The sequence below is a fragment of the Trachurus trachurus genome (genome assembly GCF_905171665.1).
Source record: "Trachurus trachurus genome assembly, chromosome: 9".
Taxonomy (NCBI): Eukaryota; Metazoa; Chordata; class Actinopteri; order Carangiformes; family Carangidae; genus Trachurus; species Trachurus trachurus.
The window spans coordinates 27,311,495-27,330,229 of record NC_139895.1 but is presented as its reverse complement, the minus strand read 5'-3'; the positions used below and the strand labels follow the sequence as shown (position 1 = coordinate 27,330,229).

At 45.2% G+C, this 18,735-nt stretch overlaps 1 protein-coding gene across 1 annotated transcript; it reads left to right on the top strand.

Annotated features, from left to right (window-relative positions):
- Window positions 1-706: 706 nt before the first annotated feature.
- Window positions 707-17,995, top strand: mn1b (meningioma 1b). Its single transcript, XM_083978948.1, has 3 exons — window positions 707-5,255; window positions 16,431-16,478; window positions 16,599-17,995. Exons 1-3 carry the CDS (start codon window positions 1,709-1,711, stop codon window positions 16,760-16,762), a joined length of 3,759 nt encoding a protein of 1,252 aa, XP_083835074.1. The 5' UTR covers window positions 707-1,708; the 3' UTR covers window positions 16,763-17,995.
- Window positions 17,996-18,735: the final 740 nt, after the last annotated feature.

Genomic DNA, 18,735 nt, shown 5'->3' with positions numbered 1-18,735 from the left:
CACGTTACAAGCACAAACAACTAGTTGCTCCTCCGGTCGTTCAGCTGCAGACTGTTGGTGGTGTAACTCTGCGTCTGTTTTCCATCAGTATCTCAGTTATTGCATTGTGTGTTTTTGAGAAGATGATGTAATGGAGATAATACTGATCCACTGAAGCTGTGGTCACTGCACGGATCAGTGGATGCAAGGGCGAGAGAAAGAAAGTTTGTTTATGAGTGAAGAAGTGGAGAGGTCTAAACAAAGAGGAAAAAAACAGAGTGCAGAGTTTCTGCTCTGTTGTTCCAGTAGAGGATTTGAGAGCTGCAGGAGTGTTTCCTCGCCTAGACTGCTGTAGACTATAAGTCAGTGTAGTAGACTAATGAACAAAGAGGTTAATACGATCTCTTGAAAAAAAAAAAAATATATATATATATATTTCTGTGCGACTACATATCTGATGGTTGGTTTTTACTGTGAAAATACTGCGCTATGTGTTTTGGTCAAAACATTACATTTTAAGTGAAATCCATTTTTATGATCTGATTTACACTCAAGCCATTACAATCTCACTCACTCGGCGGACCACCTTAACAGCCTTTGTCCCGCCCTCGAAGCTTTCTTCTTTTCGCTCTGATTGGCTGAGGCTCCATGCATGGAAGTGGCTGCAGAAATGCAAAACTTGTTGCTGGCTCCTCTGGACGCGTTGATCTCACACAGAGCCAAGCGGCAGAGCGGAGTGTGAGTGTATCAGTGAATCGCTCAGACCACAGCAGAAGAGAGTCGGTTGAAAAACGGAGGGACGCGCACATTAGGAGCGAGACGCACTGGAAGGACTTAACGGCACCGCGCTTCACTGCAAGGCGCATGACCGGCAGCGGGTGAAGGATGCTGACAAGCCGCTCCGGCGTGGTGGAGTGCGGGTAGTGCACGCCGCGCTGCTCCGGGTCCAGGTCGCGTAAACGGGCGCTCCGGTTCTCCGGTGCCCGGGTTGGAGAGCCGTGTCTGTGGACTTTTCCATCACAGTGGACTTCTGGCTTCACGCCTGCTCAGCAGTTGTTGAGATTTTTTGAAGATCTGTGGGCAGTATTTATTGAAAGAAAGATTTTTTCCCCCTCAGAGGTAGTGTGAACTGCACGGCTCCAGTTGGACTTTTCGCCGTGTTTCCATTATGGGACTTTATACTAAAAGTGGCTCTGGGACATTTGACATTTGACTGGAATAATGAAATAGCTGACAGAAACTGTCATATTCCCTGTTCGATCGCCTCAGTTCTTCATCGCTCTTCTTTTATTTTGTTAGCGAGATGTTTCGTGTTACGGTCCAGAAGAAAGGCGCACAGAAAAACTTTGGAATATGATAACTTACTCTTGCAGCGAACTGAATAATATAGTTTTGCTTATGTCTGCTTAATCAAAGGCAAGAAGAAGAGCAGTCAAGTGCACGCGCAAAATCCAGGACAGGGACACAGTTTCCGTGCGTATTTGGACACAGTCTGTCCCCACTCTCCTCCGCGTCCTTGGAGAAGTTGAAAAACAAAAACAATTGATCCACAACAATGAGAACTTATCCGGTGAGTTTCAACATTTAAAGTAGATAAAGCAGTTTGTAAAGCAGTGTATTACCAACATTTGAATCGCTTTTGTATATCTTTTTTTTTTCTTTTTTTCTTTTGGGGACAGACGGAAAAACTGGCAAACTGGCCGTCATGTGGGATTGATTGCAAGGGAGTATGTTTGGGCTGGAGCAGTTTGGTTCTCAGATTAATAGCAGAAACCCTGGCCAGTCAGAGAGAAACATAAACCTACCTAGATTGAACATGGGCTCCCATTATAAAAGCCCAGGTTTTCACGCTGGAGGCCCGCCGGGAGCCGTGGAACCCGGCATGGGCCCTTTAAGCGAGCCGCAAATGCTCGGGCTCAATATGAACATGAACGGAGAGCAGTACGGGGGCTTTCACCCGCGGGGGCACTCGGACATGCATGCAGGCGGCGGACTTCAGCAGCAGCAGCAAGGACCCATGCATGGATTTTTTAACAACCAGCAACCTCATCAAGGACACCCTCACGGCCATCAACCTCACCCCCACCAACATCACCCACATTTCAGTGGGAATTTTGGCGGCCCGGAGCCAGGGTCATCATGCCTGCATGGTGGCAGGCTAATGGGCTACAACAACAATGGCATGGGACCACAGCAGGGCTTTGGAGAAGGATTTGATCCTCTCGCTGAGGGGCAGGCAGGGGATGGCTTTCCCCAGCAGCAGCAGCAGCAACAGCAGCAGCAGCAGCAACAGCAGCGGCCTGGTAACATGCCTGACTTTCAACATCACGGGCCTCCCAGTGGCAGCCATGCTGTCCCTGCCCCCTGTCTACCCCTAGACCAGTCACCTAACAGAGCAGCATCCTTCCACGGGCTCCCTTCCTCTTCATCCTCCTCCTCTGAGTCTCATGGCCTGGAGCCTCGGCGGATGCCAAACCAGGGAGCTGTGGAGGGATTAGAGTACAACTTCTCAAGTGAGCCACCATCTGGACATTTTGATGTACCTGTTTTTTCCCCATCAGAATCAGAATCTCAGTTACCACATTTTGGGCCAGGGAGGCCAGTTCCCAGCGGAAATTTCCCAGGAAACCCTGGCATGCCACGGACACCAGGTATGCAGGGCATCTCTAAGGGACACCAGCCTCCACCACAGCCCCAGCAGCCTCAGCATGGGGTGTTTTTCGAGCGGTTTGGAAATGGCCGGAAGGTGCCCGTGGGAATGGAGCCGGGGGTCAGTGCAAGGCATCCTCTCATGCAGCAGCAACAACAGGCTAGCTTGATAGCCAGACAGAACTCATGCCCCCCTGGCCTCCCCCGACCCCCTCAGACTGAGCCCGGCTCCACTAACCCTAACATTCTGGACGGAGGGGTCATGATGCCTGGCCAACACAACCAGTTTGAATATCCCATTCACAGACTGGAAAATAGGGGTCTGCACCCCTATGGGGACCCCATGTTTAATATGCAACAGCCAGCTCCTCCTCCCTCTCAACAGCCCCCAAATCAGAGGCTGCAACACTTTGACTCTCCATATATGAACATGGCAAAAAGGCCTAGATTTGACTTTCCTAATGCACATGGGGGTGAAGGCTGGTGTGGTGGGATGGATAACCACCTCTCTCCCTCTGCCTACCCCGGCCTGCCTGGAGAGTTCACCCCCCCTGTGACTGAAGGGTTCCCACCGGGCCCCCTGCAGCATCCGGGGCCTGAGCAGCAGTCTCTGCAGCAACGCCAGAATGCAGCCATGATGATAAAACAGATGGCCTCTCGCAACCAGCAGCAGAGGATGAGGCAGCCCAGCCTGCAGCAGCTCGGTCACCACGGCGATGTACCTCCTGGCCCAATAGCTCATGGTGGCCCTGTTGGGAGCATGCCTCAGCCCAACTTTGACAGGGAGAATGGTGGCAGGATGCCCAACATTGATGGACAAAATCCTCATGTCACTCAGGAGAACTCCTGGTTCCAGGGGTCCCACCCACCAGGGGAAATGATGTCACGGCGAATGGGAGGAGCGGGAAATGAATCAGGGCCCCACGACATGGGGCTACAGCAGAATGGAGCTGGGATGATGTTTAGGCCAGGTATGGGCATGCAGGAGCCCATGAGAATACCAGGAGATGGACATGTGCAGGCTCTCCATTCTCCTGGCATGCACTCACAGTTCAGCGGCAACATGGGCAACCTCTCACAAATGCAGTCTCCAGGAGCAGGAGCAGGGCACCCGAACGCACCAGCAGAGAGGCGGCCAGCTGACTTCCCTGCACCTCCAATGGGAGCACAGCCAACTTTTCCCTATGGAGGGGCTAACCGTCAGGGGCCAGCCCACAGCGCTCCCCAGGGGGTGAGCACCTCACCAGGGAGCTACCCTCCTCAGTCTGAGTTCCCCTCAGGCCAGCGGTCGTCTGTTAGTAAGCTTGGAGCTCTGTCCCTTGGGAACTTCAGCAAAACCAGCACTAAAGACAGTGTTTTTGGCCAGAGCTGTCTGGCGGCCCTTTCCACGGCCTGCCAGAACATGATCGCTAGCCTAGGGGCCCCCAATCTTAACGTAACATTCAACAAGAAGAACCAAAATGAGGGCAAGCGAAAACTGAGTCAGACGGAGCAGGACATTAATAGCAGCACATCTAATGGGACTGGCAGTGCTGGTCCTGAATATTTTCAGAGCAGCACTTCCCAGAACAGCCAGATGCCTGGCACCGGGAATAGCAACTCTAAGCCTGCAAGTCAAAGCCAGACGGTGCAGGGGGAAGCCAGTGCCCTCTCCCCAAATTACAACATGGACGCTACCCCATGCAGTGAGGGGAAGGCAACAACAGGGAGTGGGAGAGGGAGAGGGAGGAGAAAAAGAGACAGTGGACATGTGAGCCCTGGAATTTTTTTTTCCTCTGACAATGGTAACCCTGTTGTAAGTCCAGGCCAGCAGACCCCCTCGGCTGGCGTTGGGGAGAGGGGTGGGGGCACGCCCCATGAAAAACACCTCCAGTCACCCTCTTGGGGAAAAGGAGGTGACCTAATGTTGGGGGACCAGGCTGACCTGATGTCTTCTTTGGACAGTGGCATTCAAAGTGTCGCCAAGTCTGACAGTAGCTCACCACGAGTGGACTTTCCAGACGATGTCAGCACCCACTATGGCAACGAGGATGAGGTCTCCTCCAGCTCAGATGCAGGAGGGGCCTCGGCCACGAAGCCTAACCGCAGCCCTATGATCACCGGCTCACCCAAAATGCAGAGAAGTGACCATGGGCTGATAAATGGACAGAAGCCCCTGGGCATGGGCATTAACAATCATACTACCTCGACACCAGACAGCTATGGACTGAATGCTGGTGGGGGCACAGGGGCCAGTGGGGTGAGCCACCCGGGCACTCCCGGGGTGGAGCAGGTACGCACCCCGTCCAGCACCTCCGGCCAGGAAGAAATCCATCCTCTGGAGATTCTGCAGGCCCAGATCCAGCTACAGCGGCAACAATTCAGCATCTCTGAGGACCAGCCCCTGGCCATGAAGAATGGCAAAAAGAATGGCGACTGTCCCTCACAGAACGGAGACAATGAGCTGGCGAGCTGCAGCCCGGATGCTGGGAAGGGCTCAATGGGCACTATTGACCTTGACACCCTCATGGCAGAGCAGCACGCCACCTGGTACGTGCCCAGTGACAAGGCCATGATGGATGGGTCAGAGGATGACAAGGCCATGGGACCCTGGGAAAAAAATAAGAGCCAAAACAACAGTAAAGAAGGTAACCAACTACTCCTCATTCCTTTGCTTCTGCTCTCACTACTTTTCCTCCTCACTCCCTCTCACCCTCTGTGTCTAACACTCACTGTCACACATGCAGCTCTGGCCACATAAACTCATTAACGGTGTAAAATTAGTTTAATTTTCGTTCTTGAAATGCCAGTTACTTTATCTGAAATGCAGCGTGACACCACAGACACGATATGTAAAATGCTTTGGCAATGCTGATAATAAAATACCTTATGTCCATATGGTGCGGCCAGACAGCAGCCGCTTCTGTTAACTAGTCCCTTTGAATTTGGAGATGTAGTCTATAGGAACATAATAAATTTAATGGCAGCATCATTCACCTCTTCCTAAAGGATAAAAAGCCTGATGTGGTATTTTTCCTGTTTAACTGACTCCGTATTGAAGAATGTAAAGAATGATTATCAGAGCGGCTTTAAATGCCATCTGACTTAACACAGGAAACCTTGTACCTTCTCCACGACGTTTTTTTTTTCTTCTTTTACACAGGTTTCTTCATTGTACAGGCACTTCAAAAGAACAGCTCGAGAAAAGTAAACATTTCCTGTGGTTCTTTATCTCGGTTTTCAGGGTGAACAACTACATTGAGAAGATTAATAGCTTTTTGAGGATATGCGTTTGCGCAGCGGGGTTTCCCTCGCCTTGTTACGTGTTTGTTTTTGTTATTACCATGGGATAATAGTGGATTGATTTTAGATTGGCAGGGCAGGATTCCAAGAATTAATATGATGGTAACATTATACAGCCATTCAGTTTTCATTTTATTTTCCGGAACAGTGGATTTAGAAAACTTGAATAACCTACTATTTTTATTTTAAGTTAGAAATTCTAGGTTGTCCTTTGTTAAACAATTCGTGAGTATTTATCATTGTCAGTTTAAAATGATTTATTATTTTTATTATCTAACTGAGCTCTAGTAAAATATTTTTGGAAGTATAGCTGAGAGTCTCTAACACAGGTTTTTATAAAGGAACTTGGAAGATCTTCTGGCCTAAGGGCACACAGGCAGTTTTTCTACGAGACGGAGATGTTGTAACGACTTGCAAATGCAGCTTCATACAAGCAGTTTTAACCCAATGTTTTTATGGTGGCTGTAAATCAAAACGCAGGTAACTAATTTTACTGTAACGCTGTTCAGCTGCGGATTAGTTTTTCCTTGTAATACTCCTTCTTTTCTATACTCTTCTTCTTCCTCTTCTTCTTCTTCAAATAATAATAATGTTAATAATCACAACAATAATGATAATTATTTTTGCATTAACATTATTATTACTTAATTAATGTATTGTTATTTTATTAATATTTAGTGTACCACAGAAAACAATTCATTTTTTATTATTATGCTTTGCAATTGTTGAAATAGTGTAGTCGTATTCTGTTGATCAGATTTGTTACATTTATTTTATTTTTTGTTCGTCCCCGCATGTGTTTCTTGTCGTCTCTTCTTTTTCCGTTGGCTTTATTCAGATAATTTCACACCAAACCAAGACAGAGATGTTTGACGTTGCTGTCTAAAAAAATTCTGAGAGCGACCCAATGTAAAGGTTAAGAAAGCGAATGGCCTGTTGATGTATGGATATATAATAATGTGTAGATGTGTACGTATAGTAGAAAGCGCCCAGCGCGTTTGGAGCGCCTCTTTGTTCTGATCTGTGCGGGTGCAGCGAGGGGCGGGGGCGCGCACCGCGCCGAGTCTGGACTCCAGGCGCATTGTTTATATGAGACTGAGCACAGGGTGTCGGGTGGTAGCACCACAGCTATGACATGAAGGAGCATTGTAAAAGACCAGCTCGGCTGATGCACTAAGTTAATGTCACCGGCCACCCGCATTAGAAATGGACAAAAAAACAATCTGTGTAGATATTAATTTAAGGCAGAATCATCAAACTGACATAATCATTCTCATCCAGCTACTTGTTTCCTTCATTACTGATCCTCTGACATTATAGCTTTTTTTTGTCGCTATCTGTTGTCATGTACAAAAGAGGTGACTTGGTTATTTTAATTAAAAAAAAAAAAAAGAGGAAGAAGAAAATTTTGAACCAAAAAAGAAAAGAACTGAGCATGGGAATTTGTTGCAAAGAAAAAAACCCTGATGTCAGGGAGTGATGATCATTACTTTGGATAATGATTAATGAGTATTCTTTTGAGCAGGAAACCCAGCACTGATAAGCAGTCAGCCACACTCACCCTGTTGCTTTCACTGTCTTAATTTCTCTGGGGCTGATAGCACATTTAACATCACAAATTCACAAAAATGACAGAATAGTCTTTTCTCTGCTCTCTTTTCCCTCCTCACTCTTTCTCCTTTCCTCTCCTCTCCTCACTATTTCTCCTCTCCTCTCCTCTCCTCTCCTCTCCTCTCCTCTCCTCTCCTCTCCTCTCCTCTCCTCTTTCAGCCCTCCCTGCATGGACAGCAGGCATGCAGCTCTGGAGCGATCGATAGCTAGTTAGCACAAATCACGGCTCCTGACAGTTTCTCATTTGAGTGCTTCAGACAGCAAAGATGAAAAAAGGGTGGGGGTGTATTTTGGAGGGGAGGGGGATTTTGAGATTGAATTTGATGCTTAGGCTACACAGAAGGGAGCAAAATAACATAATAATTTAAGATACCCTAAGTCATACTTGTTCCATAAGACCCAACATCCCACAGGCGTTTCACACTGCAAAAAAATCTCCACTTTAAGCAGTTAGTCTATAGTTTTCAGTCCTCAGGTCAGTCTTGCGGTTCATTAGCATTAAATGTAACTTGGTCAAGATTAGTCTGTAAAAAAATATAAATTACATTATAGCATAAAATGAAAGTATGTTATTCTAAGGACAGTGGAAATACTATTCCCCTGTTATAAGTTTAAATACATTTTAAACATCGGCACCATATGAGAACCCTGTTAGTATAAACTGTTAAAGAAGCCTCAACAGGCTATCAAGTGTGTTTTCTGAGGAGGCAAATATAAGATATTTTTTCTTCAAGAAGTACTGATTTTCTACTCGTCAACTTCTAAAAACTGCGCTTGTCACGACCATTTCATTCCCATGTACAGTAGACGCCTTATTCTGCTCTGTCAGGTGTGTTGAATTATGCATAGATTATTTTCATTCTTAAACAATTAACATCCTATCAGGTTGCTGAGTTCAGTATTGATATGCAGTAATTAAGACACGGCTTTACACATAAATGCCTTATTTTAAATACCTAATTAAGTATGAAAATGTAATAGAAAATGCATTTATATTTAATTTATTATGATTATCAGCAGAACAGTGTTTTTCCGTTTCAATTTACAGACAAATTGAATTTAGTTGTCAGACATTCAGCTTCATGTGAGTTTATCAGATTCTGGTAAGAGTTCATATTTTGCCCTGAAAAACTAATTTAATTTTTTTTTTTTAGTTTAGTGTAGTCACTGTTTCAATTTCTCAGCGCAGGTCCACCAAAAACCACTGTGAAACTTCAGAGGGACCACAGATGATTTTGTTGCCAGGAGTGTTTGTATTAGCGCTGTGAGAAGGAGAAACTGCAGGAGCTACTAATCTTGCTATGATAAGAGTAAGGCACAGGGCAGAAATACAACACCATGTTTTCTGCAAACTTCCTCTGAGTGTCTGAACGTGCAGACAAGTAAAAGTTAAACTGTGACTATTTCTAGAGGAGCTGCACTCACAAAGTGCTGCTGCGTGTTCACCCAGTGCATCCCAGCTCACCCTCTCAGTGGTCCCTGTGTGCCTGTTTAAAAGTGAGGCGTGCTGCACTAATGGCCCCCTTTGGACCCCATATTTGGCCTCCTTTCTCTGTGACAGCACGTAGCTTAAGTTTTTCCACTAAGGCGCAGTTATACCTGCCGCTGTAAGCTCACAGCCTGCAGATCTCTGAGTGCTCCACGCCGTCTTCCGCTCACGAGGAGCTAAGGTGCACGCGAGCAACTTCACTTGTACCGTGTCAGTTAATATTATTTCCCCTTTTTAAAACTTTTTTTTTTTTACACTCTTCCTCTTCCTTTCTCCTCTGCATATCTTATCCAGAAGCTGGCCGTTCATTTGGAAACTCGTGCACAGTCGTGATAACAGGCCACCAGCAGGCGTAGGAAGTGATTCAGTTATTTTTATTTTTACTTTTCACTGTCTTTACCACACATACTTGAGTGACTTTTTTTTTTTCATCACACTTAAAACACTTCACAGTTGACCCTGTGGAATAGTTTCACTCTTCACTCTGAGTAATCAGTCCTTAAACTGCTCTAATAATGATCAAATCTCTGTCGCTCTGACTTTGACAGGTTTGAAAAGAGGGAACTTGCATCTTATCACACCTACTAGAAAGCACTTAAATCCACAGAAAGAACCGTATTGATATTCCACCATGGAGAACAATCCTGTGAGACTACTTGGCTTTGACATTTCAGAACGACAACAACCTCACAAATCACACCAGTAATTTCTATTTCCTTTTTCTAAAAAAAGAAGAAAGTGACTGGCACGTGCTTAAATGTGGAAAAAAAAAAATTACAGCTCGAGGCCGTCTGTGTTCTTTACCTGTCATTGCAAGGTGTTTCATATTGACTTTTTTAACAACACACATCTACCAAGCCTCCTGTGTACTCCTGGACTGCAGTAATGATAATCATTATGATAATCATAGCAATTATCCTTGGTAATATTGTTTCCAAAAGTCATAATTCATCCTCACGCACCTCCTGTTAGTTGACTTGGTTATTGACGGGTTCATCGGGGCTACAAACAGCAGCTAGTTTATGCCTGTAAGTGCTGATTTCAGCACCATAAATACATTGCTGCAATGACAGAGCAATGTCTTCGAAACTCCTGCACAAAATCCACCCAAATGGGAGCAAAGAAAACAACACTATTTTCACTGTTATGTTTTTCTTGTCGCTGTATGTTTGTGATTGTATGCGTCCGTGAGTGTGTATGCTGGTATGCACGTGAGTATGTGACGAAGGCAGGTTTGTAGACACTGCAACTTGATAGTGTGGATTTGTCAGCTGTAGACATAAAGTTTGATTTATTTAGACTCGGTGTCAGGCTCTCACGGCTTCAGCCTCCCGATCTCAGGTGTCTCGCTTGGTGGAGCATGCTCACTTAATTCTAATGTGTTGAAAATATTTAAGAGTATTTACTTGACTTGTAAATAGTGCAGCACTGAAAAATGCCTATCACGCATTTAAAGTGACAGTGTTTGTGCGTGCATGTTTGTTTATGTGCTAGGTGTGTGCGCCCGTGTGCGTGCTCTCTGTTGCTGTTTTTTTTTTTTTGCAAGACATTGAGCACTACTGACAGTCAAAGGAAGCCTATTAAAGAAGTGTGCTTGTGACTGATGAAGAGAGAAACAGATGAACAAAGGTGTCGGGCCTTTTGCTTTGCTGGATTTTCAACTCTTCAAAATAGCAACTCATCCGGTGTTTTGTTTTCCCTGGGGAAGGGTGTTAGAATAAAATAAAACTTGTCTCAGCATGAGGTAAATATTTTCCTTGGATGCAGCAGAGAATGGAAAGCTGAATTTATCTAGGAGATGCACAGCCTGAGAAGTTCCACACCTCCGATGTATGATGTATGTGACATGCCTCTAAATGTCCACTGTCTAGTTTAGGGCCTGCTGGAGCGGTGTGTGTGTGTGTGTGTGTGTGTGTGTGTGTGTGTGTGTGTGTGTGTGTGTGTGTGTTTTCGGAGGTATAGATGTTGATAGCGGTTATGTTATTTGCCATCCAGGTAGTCGTCAGGTGCCTTTAATTTGTATTGAAGAATTGACAAATGAGTTATGACACTGGAGCTGTTTTCTCCTGGGAGACAGAAGTAGAGACTGATGGAGTGAAAGAGAAAGTAACAGAGATGGAGAGATTTCTTTTTTTAATTATTTATTTATTTTGCAGAGAACATCTGTAGTTTCTCAGATGAGGCGAATGGCTGGGTAATAGCTACCATTTGCATTTATGGAAGAAAATAATTCAATTCGGAAAAATTTCTCCATCACTTTCATGCTCCGTGGCTATTGTTCATTCTTGTCTGCATGTAGAAGTTTCAGGAACATTATATTTATCTATGTGACTGGGTCTCTTTTAAAAAATGTCTCTTCTTAATGCTGTACCCTGTAGACAGACCCAACACACAATATTATTATTTAAGTGTATTTAATTACATCGATTTAAATGATCTGTTTACACTTGCTTTGCAGTTCCTGGAACATAATTTGTGATCACATACACACACTATAATTTTTATTCAAAATAAAAAGTCTCTGTCGTGTAGCTGCGTCTAATCTCAGAATTGTGAGTTGACCTTTTCCATAAAGGTGGGAACAGAAAACAAAGTGTGCAGAGCTGTGCTGAAACAAAATAGAGACAGCGAAGTAGATCAATATGTCACCGGCTTGGATGACATGCTGGACAGGTCCTGGACATGGTTGTGAGTTATGAAGGAGGCACTAAATCACTTCCCATGTTCTGATTTGTGTCTGGTTTCCTAAGCACTTCTTGTGGCCAGAGAGAGAGAGAGAGGGGGGGGGGGGGGGGGGGGGGGGGGGGGTTGTTGTGGGTATGAGTTTGAGGCGATGGGAATGGGTGTGTTGCTGGAGAAAAGGTAACAAACGCTGGGGGCAATGCCTGCCTGGGCAAGTCTCTGTGTCTTTTTTTCCCCTCTTTATATTGTAGGCCAGAGAACAGAGAGGAAATTTAAACCAAAATAACCCCTGTGCCCTTGCCTGAGAAATGTGCCCCCTGCTCTCTCCAGATATGCTCCCTGCACTGAGGGAAAGGTCACACTGCACCACTTGGGTGGAGTTGGGGAGGGGGTTGTAGGGAGCCTTACATGCCCTGCACTCACCCTGGGGTGCAGGATACCTGGGCTAATACCTCTGTTAGCCCCTTTTATAAGGTACATTAAACTTTCCCGTGGTTGAAGGATATCATCTGATTTTGATTTGATTACCTCTGATCATTCTCTGGCACCAATCTGCATGTCCCGTCATCTCTGACAGTCTGGGGAGACGTCGTTGGGAGAACCTTAAGGTGTTATATTTCAGCCAGACAGAAACATTTTCCTCAGTGCCGCGTCCCTCCTGGTTAAAATCAGACCTTTTCTCGCCCCCTTTTTTTTCAAATCAGACTTTTTCCTCTGTGGATTGTGACGGCTGTTTTGTGCTGACAAAGACAGAGTCCTCACACAAGCCCATAGTGGTAGTTGTTATGCTAAAGGAATCTGACCTGATGTCACACACTGTCATAGGAGCGGAGGCCTTTGGGTGTTTTTGTCAGTGAGCAGAGCATTCTGATTGGGCTGGTTTGTGTTCAGAGAGGATGGGGTCACGCACTCGGGAGCACGAGGTTAAAGGTGAAGTGTCGTCATGGAAGTATAGAGCCTGGGATAGAAAGGGCAGAGGCCTGCCGCATGGGATTGTGGGGCCTGGGAATTCAATGTGACGGGGGTGAGGAACTTTAGCTAGAGAGAAGCTTTGTGGATTCAAACCTTCTCACATGCACTTTCTTCCTCTGTCATTAAAGAAAAAAACACTTCATTCACTTTCTCCTCCGCTTTACTTTACTTATTTCACAAATACACACAACATCTGTGTCAGCTGCAAAGGTTACCGTCATTATTTCTGGCTGTGACTAAACTAACTGTGCTGTTTCTTTTTAAGATTAATTAAGAAAATAATTGCCGGCTGTAACACATACGATGAAATTACTAGAAAAAACTGTCTCAAAGCAGCCATTGTTTACCTCCCTGCTTTGCTTAGAGTTGGTTGAGTGTGTGTGTGTGTGTGTAAATATGTGTGTGCGTGCGTGTGTGTGTGGTATGACATGTAAACCCGTGTCAGGCCGTCAGCTTCCAGACACATTGGTGTCAACCAGACAACCAGAGCTGTGCGCTGTGCTCCCTGCCTTCACGGCATTCGAAGCTCTACTCATCTCTGTAAATCGTCTCTGGCTGTGTCTGTGAGACAGCTCCCAAACCCCGCTGCTATGTGTGTGTGTTAGTGTTGGAGTGTGTGTGTGAGAGAGAGAGAGAGAGAAAGAGAGAGAGAGAGAGAGAGAGAGAGAGAGAGAGAGAATCATCACCAGACACTAAATAACCAAGTACAGCACTTGGGGCGAGAGATATAGCGATATAAGTGCATCACATTAAATTCAGTATTTACTTAACGCATCACTGTGGTAATCTTTTCTGGCTGTAATGTGGTTAAGGATATTTAGGTGTATTTGTGACTCAGCGCAGCTGCTTGTGCTGTTACTGTTCCCTTTTTATTAGGTATTTTCCCCCTCGCTTGTTGATGCTAAGCACTTGTTCCCCTCAGATGAATAGGCTATTATTGAGATATTACCGTGGATATGAATTCTACGTTAGTCAATGAGCAGCCATAACAAGATAGATCTTATTGAAAAAAAAAAAAAAAAAGATTTCCCTGCTTGTAAAATGTCATGGTGATTTGGGATTTAGACTTGTGTGATGTAGAATTTCACACTGCTGTTTCCACTTTTGAACGAATATGCCGCCATGGATAATGCTCACAATTTAAGTGTACTGTCTTGATTTTTCCATAAAAATCACATCCCCTGAACTCCCCTTGGCTACCCTGTAATAGTGGGTGATATTTTAATCCTGTGGTGGTCAAGTGTTTGGCTTATTTTACAAGTAGAGGATTTTGTATGCGCTCAAAGTGTGCTGTAACAAATAGCAATCAGCTCACTCAGAAGGATGCAGATAATTGAAAAACTAATAACAGAAAAACAATCCTTAGAATTAATTTTTTTAATTGTGTGTTAGGTGTGTAAAAATTTTTTTTTTTCCCTGGACATGAATGTTACCATTAAACAAGTGATAAATCTGAGTGTGTGTGTGTGTGTGTGTGCAAGAAGAGAGTTATCATGTTTGTAATTTGAGCTCTGTGTATTTTTTGTCAGTGTGTTTTCCAGTGTTGTCCTTGCAGGGAAGCTGAGTGATGTGTCTTGCTGGGATTGTGTGTGTGTGTGTGCGTTTCAGCCTGGACGTCCATATGTGTGTGTGTGTGTGTGTGTGTGTGTGTGTGTGTGTGTGTGTGTGTGTGTGTGTGTGTGTGTGTGTGTGTGTGTGTGTGTGTCCGTGCGTGTAGAGCAGCAGCTGAGGGCTGGTGTGGGCATAGCAGCGGCGGCAGTGGTTGGCGTGTTGTGTGTTTTTGGCTGTGCGTGTTGTCAGTTTGCTGTGTGTCAGCAGTGAGCCAGGGGAACGCTTGGCTGCCTATTCAGGCCGGTGCGGACCCTGCTGTGCCCAGCTAGCATGAGCTGCTGGCGGGTGCTGGAGGGCACAGTGCTGGGAAGAGGGAGTGTGAGTGGGTTGGGGGGAGTGGATTCGGGGGGGGGGGGGGGTGGTGATACTGGCAGGGGGCGGGGATCCGCCATGCTGAGGTGTATGACTGGACCCTCTGGCAAATGTTAGATCTCCTCACTGCCACCACCAACACTGCTTTAAATCTCCATTTCTCCTCTATGCACCCCCACCCCCCAATTCCGCACCCTCGGCCCCCACTTACACCGTGTTCCTAGTCTTTGGGAGAGAGAGAAATTTGCAGAGAGCGACAGTGAGAGAGACCAACGAAACAGGGAACAACGGGAGGCTTGGCTGCCTGACCTTTTACCAAATCCCCCCACTTTTCCATTCCAGTGGTTGCAGCCCAGACAGGCTGGGGGGCAAGCCTGCCTCGCTGCCTGCATGTCTGCCTGCCTGCCTGCTTCTCATGGTTGTTCTAGCTGCCTGGCTTGGCCTGGCCCGGGCTGGCCTTATCTTCTCTGGCTGCGTTTTGTTAACACTGTGTCACTGCTGCCTCAGGGTTTGTGAAAGCAGAGAGGGAGGGAGATGAAAACAATAAGCAAAGCAATAGAAAAACTGTTTAAGTAGCAGAGAAGGATCAGCTTAAAAAAAAGGTGGGGGGAAACACGGCTGTGGATGATATGCAGCGCTTCTCTTTTCTCTTAGGTGAGCAGCAGGCTGACTGGAGTGTTGTGATCTGCAGCCTCTGTGCCCAGACTGTGTCGTCTATCACAGCCTCTCCCTTCTCTGACACATGTAACTCAGCTTGTCAGAGCTGTTTTCTACCTGTCTCTACACTCAGACACCTAGTTGTCCCTGCACCTTGAAGCTCTGTGTCTTTGTGCAGCACACTGATCCGTTTTCAACCATCCACATGGAGCAAGGCAGTGGTATGTTCTGTGTGGTGAGGAGATGGGAGAATAATCGGACTGATTTTAGTGAGGGATCCGTAACATCTTCACACGTATTTTCTCTGCGCTCTGGGCTTGCTTGAAGGCAATACCCAAAGCTCACAATGCAACACTAGTGTCACAACACGTAGCCCCACCGTTACCTCTTTCCAAACCGAGGCGCCTCTCTATTCTCCGATCATATTTTGTGTGTCTTCTTCAAAACTTTCCTTCGTTTCTGTCCTCCTCTCCCTCCGTGAGCTGCAGTCTGAGGCTCAGCAGATGAAGTGTGACGCTACGCTTTTATGTATAGTTTAGCCAAGCACTTCCTGTCCTCGTCAATCTTCCCCTTGACTAATTTTTTCGTTACACGGCACAAAGTGATTTTTCTCCATATGTGAAGCATGCATCTCTTGCCTCAGCATTAACTCTTTAATGTGACATATAATCAACCTGCGTATGGATTTTCTGGAAGCATTGGTGCAACCATTTAAAATGAGGCTGCACATCTTGGTGACACAGCGCTGATACCGTGGCACAGCCATTATACCAGTAAATTGGGTCAAGCAGGGTTAAAGGCCAGTTTTCTCAGTGCCCTTTGACCCTCTGACCAGAGGTCAAGCAGGAGTGCTCCAGATTTGCACGCCTGACCAGGAGCAAATGAATGTGTGTATATTTATGTGTGTTTCCACATGTGTATATCAGGCATGAGGAGGTGGAGTGTGAGGAGAGGAATCTTTGCTTACAGCCTTCTTCTCAGGTTGTATTGATGGGGGTGGGGGGTGGAATAGCGTTGAATTAATTTCACAGCGCAGATTTAGAGTGGGATGTGAAATTGACACTGGTTTAATTAAAAGTGTGTATTTTAAATGGTTCATCTGTATCAGAGAATGCCAGTTGCTTGAAGTTGTTTTTCATTTTTGCACAGTCTTAATTAACCTTTTCCTCTCTGTGCTTGTCTGCAGAATCAGAGCTGTCTCAGAGTAAGGCTGGAGCTGGGGCCCCGGGGGCCGGTGGAGGAGGAGGAGGAGGAGGAGGAGGAGGAGCAGGAGGAGGAGGAGGAGGAGGAGGAGGAGGAGCAGGAGGAGCAGGAGGAGGAGGAGGAGGAGGAGGAGGAGGTGGTGGAGGTGGAGGTGGAGGTGGGAGCAGCGGAGGGAACCACCTGCAGTGCCTGTCCGTCCACTGCACGGATGAGCTGGGGGACAGTAAGGGCCGAGGGGGGCCCGTCTCATCCTGGCGCTCTCTCCACTCTGATATCTCCAACCGGTTTGGGACATTTGTGGCGGCACTGACTTGAACAAAGAAGCAGGCCCAGCAGGAAGAAGGACAGAAGATTACAAAATAAGAGGAAGGAAAGATTCAGAGACAAATAATGATGATGAGGACAATGACGATACAGTGTCGATGAGGCTACTGCAAGCAGCTCCTGCCTGTTCAGGGAGAGAAAGACACTGACATTCATTCATAAATGCAAACATGAGAACAGACACATGCACGCACACACACACACACACACATACCCACCCACCCACATACACACACACACTCACATAGACACACACATGCAAATACCATGTTTTTTCTGATACATGCAGTCACACTTTAGGATGCTCTCTCACATACTGCTGGACAATACAGCCCGGGCTCTACTCAATGATGCCCAAATCTGGAAAACCTCAAATCAATATTTTTTTTTCTTTTATTTTCTTTGTTGAAGAAAAATAAAGAAATGTCAAAGGAAGAGAACAAACCCAGAAGAAGCTGAAGAAAAGATATTCAGTTGTCATTGGTTGTAATTGTATATCAGAGTTGAGTCTTGAACATGATCTCATAACTTTTCCTCTGTTGTCAGCTTTCACCTCAGTTATGACTACAGCTCTAATGTGTCATAATCCCTCCAGTTGAGGCAACTCTACTGTTTTTTGCCCTAAATTTACCTGAAGTGCAGAAATAGCCCACCACATGCTCAGACGAGGCCTGTTCTGTGGCCTGAGCACCGGGAAGCAGAACTAGAGGAGGATGGGAAGAGCAGTGATTATGCATGAATGTAACCCAACAATGTTTTGTGAACATAACTTTTCCCCAATTATAACTTTTATCATTTGCTGCTCTTTATCATAGAAGATTTGTTGTGACCCTTTCTTCTTATATTGGCAAAAAAATATCCTTCTCTTCTCTTCTCTTCTCTTCTCTTCTCTTCTCTTCTCTTCTCTTCTCTTCTCTTCTCTTCTCTTCTCTTCTCTTCTCTTCTCTTCCTGCTACCGACCTTATGACCTCAACCACTTATATACAACTCAGCCAATGGGAACTGAAAACGGAGGTCAATGGATTGTTTAATAAGGGAATTGAAAAAAAAAGACTATTGGTATTGCACATGTATAATAAGAGAAAATTTGCTGTGTGTTAGGCAATCTTGTAATCTTTAAATAAAGCTTCTGTTGAATTTGAATTTCTGAAACAATAGATGGAGGACTGTGACGGCAATTTACGAACTGATTTTTGTTTTTTTGTTTTCTTTTTTTAATAATATGTAAAGTGCAGTCGTCTGTTTTCCTGCATATTGTATATATCTGTATATGTTTTATTGAGTAACTAAATAACAATAAATATGACGTTAAAGGTGACATTTGTGTTTACTCTGATAGTTGGCTTTATTCCTTAGCACTCCAAGAAATTGTGAGTCACAGAGAACATGAAATCAAAAATAATTGTGTAGTTGGGTATTTTGTGCCGAGTACAAAATATTTTCTATTCAAGGAATATTCACCGCGGCGGAATGCTGTGTACCCCAAGGATCATCTGCGAATTACAGAGGTGTCTACCGTACATTCCAAGTGACAGATATGACAGGGACGTTGTGAACTGATGTGCACTACCTGACAAGCATGCAGGAACCTGCACCATATTAAAGCCAGAAGCAGCAGCTTTAGAAATACTAGAAAATGTGGTTTCCTGGTAGATTAGGAAGGCGAGACGATTAATTCCATGTTCCACCTGCTCCCAACCTGTGTTGCATATGACCATCATTTCATGCCTTGATGAATCAGCAATATATATATAAACACATAAAATATATATTATATTGTGTGTGAGTGTATATATACATATATATAATATAGAATATATAATATACAAAATAATATAGGCTATACATAATATTAGTTGACACAACCATAATGAGAATTCAAATCGTTATCTTTCCTGCAAAGATTTTGCAAGTTTTATAAAAGGCTTTTTAAGACTCCTCTTGCTGCTCTGTTTTCTTCATCA

Bases quoted from the DNA above. Each gene is read 5' to 3' on its own strand.
- mn1b (XM_083978948.1), top strand. From the start codon at position 1,709: ATGTTTGGGCTGGAGCAGTTTGGTTCTCAGATTAATAGCAGAAACCCT. The intron at 5,256-16,430 runs GTAACCAACTAC...GCTTGTCTGCAG, and splicing joins CCAAAACAACAGTAAAGAAG to AATCAGAGCTGTCTCAGAGT. The intron at 16,479-16,598 runs GTGGAGGAGGAG...GTGGAGGTGGAG, and splicing joins AGCTGGGGCCCCGGGGGCCG to GTGGAGGTGGGAGCAGCGGA.